Genomic DNA, 7,479 nt, shown 5'->3' with positions numbered 1-7,479 from the left:
AAAGAAGCTCAGCTAGAAACTCAACTGGCCCACGTGAGAGCCCAGAAAGCTGCCATTGAACAAGAGCAAGCCAACCTTTCTCAACAAATTCCAAACCTTCTTGCTCAAGCAAAAAGTGGTCCACTAGCTTTCAAGCAAGCCCAAACCAAACTTAGGCAAAATAAGCTAAAGCATCAGACTGCTCCTCAAGCTTGGAGCAGACTCTCAATGTATTTCCAAAGGGATTAGGCCAAATGTAAAAAAATTTCATTATTTGTCCTTCTGTACTTTTGATACAAGTTTAATGAAAATACTTATTACATTTGTTTTGGCTTTACTCTTTCTGTCACATATCTTTGTTTTCATGTGTATGAACTCATGCATTCCCACATGGTTGGATAATACATCTTTAAATACTTGCTATTAATTATCCTTCTGTGTGGCTCACCTTCTAAAGAAGCAAGATGATAGGCTCCTCCTCTAAGAACCTTATGTATTTTAAATGGTCCTTCCCAATTTGGAGACCATTTACCATATTCTAGGCTTTTAAATCCAACTGGTAAAATGGTCTTCCATACTAATTCTCCTTCAGAAAATAATTTACTCTTAACTTTCTTGTTATAACTTCTCTCAACTTTCTTTTTCTGAGCCACCAAATGATTAAAAGCCACAATTCTTTTTCCTTCTAAATCTTGCAACTCAATCGATAGTGCCTCTGAATATTCATCCATAGGAATATCCAAATGCTTGGCCCGTCAATTGGATCTCACTGTCACTTCCAAAGGTAATACAGCATCATGCCCATAAACTAACTCATATGGAGTTGTACCTATACTATTCCTTTTGGAATTTCTATAAGCCCAAAGCACTTCCGACACGAGATTATGCCAATCTCTAGGATTGTCTTCAATCATTTTCTCTAAAGTATTTTTGACAATCTTGTTTGTTACCTCAGCTTGTCTATTTGCCTGGGCATAATATGGTGAAGAGTTTAATATATGAATGTCGTATTCTTTGACAAACTCTTTAATCTCATTCCTATTGAACACTGTACCTTGATCGACATTAATAGATTGGGGTAAACCAAACCTATGTATCAAATTCTTTTTCAAGAATTCAGTAACTTGGACCTGTGCCACCACTTTTAAAGGTATTGCCTCTACCTATTTAATAAAATAGTCAGTGGCTACCAATAAGTAAGAATGTGCTTTAGAAGATGATTGAAAAATTTGCCCAATTAAATCCATTGCCCATCCTCTAAAAGGCCAAGGTTTAACCACTGAATGCAGGCTGATAGCTAGTACCCTTTGAATATTGCCATGCTTCTGGCAACTCTAATATCCTTTTGCATACATTATGCAATCTTTTCTAATGGATGGCAAAAAATATCCATACCTGTTAATCAGCCATCTCATTTTATCACCAGCTTGACGGGCCCCATAAATTCCTTCATGTGCTTTAGCCATAGCTTTTATTTGGTCTAATTTATCAATACAAAGCAGAGTCAAACCATCATAAGCCTTTCTAAACAAATCATCTCCCATGACAACATAGTTTAAGGCTTGAAACCTCACCTGCCTACTGTTTTTTTCATTGGGATTCGATAGGTACTTTATTAAAGGGAATCTCCAATCTTCTTCTGTCACATCCAAAGTGAGAATAGGTAGGAAATTCCTACACCTATTTTTAAGTGCAGAAAAGTTTCTTTTCTAAATTCGAATCACCCTTTCCTGAGATCCTTTAGCTTGAGCCATCTCATTAGCCTCTTTATTCTCCAGTCTAAACCTATATGTGAATGTGATATGGTCAAAGAAACTAATTAACCATTTGACCTCAGTTAAATACTCTTCCAGAGCACCACTGACACATTTGAACTCTCCCAAAACTTGTTTAATGACTAACTGGGAATCTCCAAAAAATTGGAGGCTTCTAATCCTGAATTCTATGGCCAATTCTAAGCCACTTATCAAGGCTTCATATTCAGCTTGATTACAAGACTGTACATGTTGTGCTTCCAACTGATATGCAAACTGATACATTTGCTTATTTAGTGCAATCAACACAATACCTGCTCCAACTCCTTCATCTGTTTTTGAACCATCAAACATCAATTTCCATGGTTTACTTTCCACCAAATTGACCTCATATAGGTCTAAATCGACAGAAGTGCCAGGGTGTTCCATCAAGAAATCAACCAAAGCTTGACCCTTTACTGCTTTTTGTGGTACATACTTGAGACAATACTCAATTAATGCTAATATTCATTTACCCTGTCTCCTCCTTAAAATTGGTTTAGACAACATATATTTAATAACATCTGTTTGTGCTATCACAAACATTTCTGTTGGCAGCAAATAATGCCTCAATTTAATGGCTGCAAAATAAAGTGCCAAACACAATTTCTCAACAGAATTATATCTAGTTTCAACATCATTTAACCTTCTACTTAGGTAGTAAATAGCTTGTTCATAACCTATATCATTTTCTTGAGCCAATAAACAACCAATCGACAGGTCAGAAGCTGATATATACAATTTCAAAGGCTTTCCTGCCACTGGTGGCATAAGCACTGGAGGGTTTGTCAAGATTTTTGGAGCAAGTCAAAAGCTTCTTGATGGCACACTTCCCATTTAAACTCATGGTCTGACTTAATTTTTACTAAAAGAGAGAATGCTAAAGTTTTCTTGGCCAAATTAGCTATGAATCTCCTCAAAAAAATTACTTTTCCTAGAAAACTTTACAACTCTTTCTTGTTGGCTGGAGGTCTTGCCCCTAAAATGGCTTTGGCTTTATTAGCAACCACTTCTATTCCTTTGTGATGTACTAAAAAGCCTAAGAAATTTCCAGCAGATACCCCAAATGCACACTTTAAAGGGTTCATTTTGGGTTTGTATGTCCTTATTCTTTGAAATGTCTGCTGCAAATGTTCTAGATGCTCATCAATCAGATTTAATGGCTACATCATCTATATAAACTTCTAAATATTTTCCAATCAAATCATGGAAAATGAAGTTCATTGCCCTTTGATAAGTTGCTTTTGCATTCTTTAATCCAAAAGGCATGACTACCCATTCAAATGTCCCTAAGGCACGAGGACATCTAAATGTTGTCTTATGTGTATCCTCTGGGTCAATAAAGATCTGATTATACCCAACATGTCAATCTATAAAGGACAAAACCTTGCTCTTGGATGCTGAATCAACTAACAGATTAGCCACTGGCATAGGATATTCATCTTTAGGAGTTGCTAGATTCAAATTTCTAAAATCTATACACACTCTTAACTTACCATACAGGGACAAAATTAGACAGCCATTCAACATACCTAGTTGTTCTAATAAAACTTGCATTGAGCAACCTTTCGATCTCTTCCTTGACCAATAAGGTGACTTCATTAGTCATCCTTCTTGGGGGTTGTTTATGAGGAATAAAATTTCCTTTAATTGGGAGTCTATGCTCCACCAATGTTCTATCTAATCCAGGCATTTCTTCATACGTCCATGCAAAGCAATCCACATACTCTGAAAGCAAACTAACTAGTTTGCTCTTACATTCATTAGATAGATTAGCATTTACATAAATGGGCCTCTTACAGGCCTTACTTCCTAAGTTATATTCCTTTAAAGGGTCCGATATATCTGCCTTGAGATCATCAAGTTTGGCAGGAGCTGCCTTCAGATGTTCCAGTTGCACCTCTTTATAACTCAGAGGGCTACTGTCGATTACACATTCTGCCCAAGAACAATTAGGCAAACACTTAGGGCTAAACTTACTTTCTAAAAAGAAATAAAAAAGCCTAGAAAAAGTAGATCTAATTACATTAACTGTGTCATCCAGCTTGTCTTCTTCTGTTACTTGCACTTGCATCACTCCTCATCTTCAGCAATTTCCTCTATCACAGGCCTCTTCTGCTTTTGCATCAGGCTTGGTTTGGCCAATTCCTGACATATCTGCTTAAAACCTTCCTCAATGAAGGCTTTGAACCCTTCAATTGTTAAGCATTTCCCTTGCGATTTGACTTCTTCTTTATCAATCACAACTGGGCCCAAATCCTCATCATACAACACAGCCTCTATGTTGTTGACATCAGCAACAAAAGGATTTGCATCAGCCCAGAAGATTTCCATTCCTTTTTTATTCTGAACACCACCAGTTAGAAAAAATAATGCTTGGTGTAGAGATGAAAGTACACACCCATTAAGGTGAATCCAATCCCTACCTAGGAGCACATTGTAATTAGAAGTGGAGTCTATTACAAAGAAAGTTGTTCCCATTAATCTGGAACCAACTTGAAGCTGTAAAGCTACTACTCCTCTAGCCTCAGATGATCCACCAGAAAAATTTCTTATATTTACCTCAGTAGGAAGTAAGTCATTGACAGACTTATCAATAGCCTTCAGTGTCCTAGATGGGAGAATGTTAACAATAGCTCCATTGTCTACCAACACCTTTTCCACTGGTACCCCATCCAAAAAAGCTTTAACATACAGTGGCCTCAGATGCTTAATTAGCTTATCTTCTGGTTTTTGAAGTACAACTTTCTCTCCATCGACAAACTTAATGACCTCAATTGATCTCAACAGCTTGGCCTGTGTCTCAAGTATTGCTATCTGAATAGCTGGTTCTGTCAAATCTTCAACATCACCTGCAAAGTTATCTGGCTAGTTTGGTTTGTCCTGAAACCTCTGTGGGGTGGCCATAATCATATTGCACTCCTTGTAAGGGGGCAAAGAACCAAAATGAATGGCAGCCAACTTTTTTCCAAAGTCACCACCAGAACTGTCTGATTTCACTTCATCTTCTTCAACCCTTTCATTAACATTCTTGTTATCAATGACCATCTCCTGATCTTGATCATCTTTCATTACCACATTTTTTTTTTGTTCTTGTTATCTTTTTCATCAGACATCAGATCTTTTTCTAATTGTTTCAGCTTTTGCCTTAACAAAGCATTCTCTAAAAGCTTACCCACAGGTCTATCTTCAGTCACTTCTAGTTCCATTTTCCTTTTCAAAATCTGAACTGGTTGCACTGGATGGGTCTTAGAAGTTGAACCTTTCACTTATTTTCCTTTAGCAGCAGGGACCAATTCTTCCCTAGTCCACACTAAGTCTTGTCTTCCAAATGGTTTATCCCCTGCAGTAGTGGACATCATAGCATGAAACCTTCTTTGTTCTCTCATTTTCTGAGTTCTTGTTTGTCCCATTGGTCTCCAACCACTCATGGGAAACTTTGGATGTGACACTCCTTGCCATCCCAAATGGGATGGTATTGGAGGTTTCGCCATTCTTGGCTGAACTAGTTGCATTTCTGGCCTCACTCTTGGGCCATGATGCTGCTGCTGATATCCTCCAGATGGTTTTGCAAATTGTTGATGCCCTCCATATGGCCTTCCAAATTGTTGATGGCCACTATGTGATGCACCAAATTGCTGCTGATGGCCATTGTATGGCCTAGTTAGAACCTTTGGGTTTCTGTAAGGCTTAGAACCCTTATGTTGATTAAGCATAGCCCTCACATTATTAGCTCCAACCAAGCATGGATGAACAAGTGCTCCCTGGAATAAGAATGGAGCATCATCCTTACCATAGTTCTCTGCAGGTCCAAAAATTCCAGGATCTGTTCCATCATAAAACAAACAATCGTTATCAAAAATTTGTAAATCTCCATTTCCCATAGTATTAAACCTCAGGCCAACATCTTTTCCAATTTGTTGAATCCTATTAATCACAATGGCCTTAGTTTTTTCTTTCTCATAACCACATCTGAAATAGATGAAACTCTCATTTAGTTCCTTTTGAACTCTTTTTCCTTTTGCTTCTTTTGCCATTTTCTCTAGCCTTTCCTTGTGAAGTTTTTCTAACTCCACCAACAGAACTCTAGGATTTTTTCCTTTTTTCTTCTGATCAGTGGCCACCATATTGATTTCCACCATACTAGGAAATTGATCACTGTCAACTGCCATTACCCTTTTATCTTTTTCGGCATATTTCAACATCCCTTTTTGAATTAAATCCTGCACACAATTGCGAAATGTAACAGAATTATTAGTAGAATGTCTGAAAGAATTATGCCATTTGCAATATTCCTTGCCAACTCTGTCCCTTTCTTTAGGAATGTTGTGGCCTGGAGTTAAAATTAAAAACTTATTTGTTAATAACTCATCAAATAATGCATCTGCTTTAGACAAATCAAAAGAATATTGTCTATGTGATATAGCCACATTCTTTTAGCTGGTTGTGTTGCTGGCATGCTTATAGGTTGGTCTGTCTGTCTTAATGTCTCACAAACCACAGGTTTTTTACCTATTACTTGGGCAACATCTATGTCAACTTCCATGTCAAATTCGACTTCTTGATAATAAGTGCCTAATGAGGCTGCATTTCTATGTTGTTCTTCTCTGAGACTGGCCTCATAACTAGTTGCTCTTGAAGACAACTCAAATAAATCCCTAAACATCATACCTTCAAATTATTTCCTAAGCTCAAAATCTAAACTATTTTGGGCTAATCTTATTATTTCTATTTCAGGCATGCATACATGACAATGGTTTTTTGCTTTCTTAAACCTATCGATGTACCGTTATGCACTTTCTCCTTGTCTTTGTTTAAATTTTGACAAGTCCACCATTGTCACTTCAGGTTCAGTTCTAAAAGAACTGAGCATGAAACTGATTTTCCATGTCTTGCCAAGTGTGAACAGAGTTCTCTGGTAAGCTAATAAACCAAGTAAATACCACTTTCGACAAAGAATGATGAAAGAGCTTTAACTTTAAATTATCATCATAACCAGGTTCTCCACACTAGAGTATAAATCTGCCCACATGTTCTATGGTTGATTGTCTTTCCTCCCCTGTGAACAAAGTAAACTCGAGAATTCTGTAATTCCTTGGAATGGGAATTGTTTCCATCTATAGAGGGTAAGGACTCCTAAACATTGGTCTATCTGGCCTTCTCAAGCCTGGACCATACATTTCCTGTATGATGTTCATTATTTGTTGTCTGTTGACTTGAGGTTCTAAATATTGTTATTGTTGTCCTCCTCCTTCAACCTCCAGTTGGAAGTAAGGATTAGGAGGACCAAGCCTTCTAGGCCTTGGATTCATCATGTAGGGTTTAAAATATCGTTGAGGCATGGTAAAATCCCTTGTATCTTGAGGCCTTACTTGATTAAGTGGCCTATCTCTCTGTTCTTCCATAGCCAGATAACTAGGCCCTTCAAATGTAAGATTATCATACATTTGTGGCCTTAGTTGCCCCCCAGGTCTCATTCCCATATTATTTACATTGTAATTAACCACTAGGTTTGTATGATATGTGGGTTGTTCCCTCTCAAACATTGGATATATGTTTATTCCCTCCTCATATCTCTCTTGGAGTGTGGGAGGTCTATAAAATGATACAGGTTCACTTACTTTTTCATGCTGTTGAGGAGCCATTTGGAGCTTAGGTTGTGCTTTTTTCCCTTGTGTTTCCTCTTTAATCTTTCTTGATTGACTGG

At 37.5% G+C, this 7,479-nt stretch overlaps 1 protein-coding gene across 1 annotated transcript; it reads right to left on the bottom strand.

Moving 5' to 3' along the window:
• Nucleotides 1–734: 734 nt before the first annotated feature.
• On the bottom strand, nucleotides 735–3,846 carry LOC145799685 (uncharacterized). Its single transcript, XM_082889300.1, has 4 exons — nucleotides 3,324–3,846; nucleotides 1,804–2,191; nucleotides 1,375–1,659; nucleotides 735–1,068 (listed from the first exon to the last, which is right to left on the bottom strand). Exons 1-4 carry the CDS (start codon nucleotides 3,844–3,846, stop codon nucleotides 735–737), a joined length of 1,530 nt encoding a protein of 509 aa, XP_082745426.1.
• Nucleotides 3,847–7,479: the final 3,633 nt, after the last annotated feature.

Source organism: Camellia sinensis, chromosome 9, assembly GCF_055761805.1.
Source record: "Camellia sinensis isolate YWXY chromosome 9, ASM5576180v1, whole genome shotgun sequence".
Lineage (NCBI taxonomy): Eukaryota > Viridiplantae > Streptophyta > Magnoliopsida > Ericales > Theaceae > Camellia > Camellia sinensis.
The sequence above is the reverse complement of the archived record's forward strand: the minus strand, read 5'-3'. Positions and strand labels throughout refer to the sequence as shown.

Excerpts from the sequence above, each read along its gene's own strand:
- LOC145799685 (XM_082889300.1), bottom strand. The coding sequence starts at position 3,846 with ATGCAAGTGCAAGTAACAGAAGAAGACAAGCTGGATGACACAGTTAAT. Across the intron at positions 2,192-3,323 it reads CGAAAGGTTGCTCAATGCAA|TAAAGGGTCAAGCTTTGGTT; the intron begins GTTTTATTAGAA and ends CACAAAAAGCAG. Across the intron at positions 1,069-1,374 it reads ATGAGATGGCTGATTAACAG|GTTTGGTTTACCCCAATCTA; the intron begins GTATGGATATTT and ends TTTGATACATAG.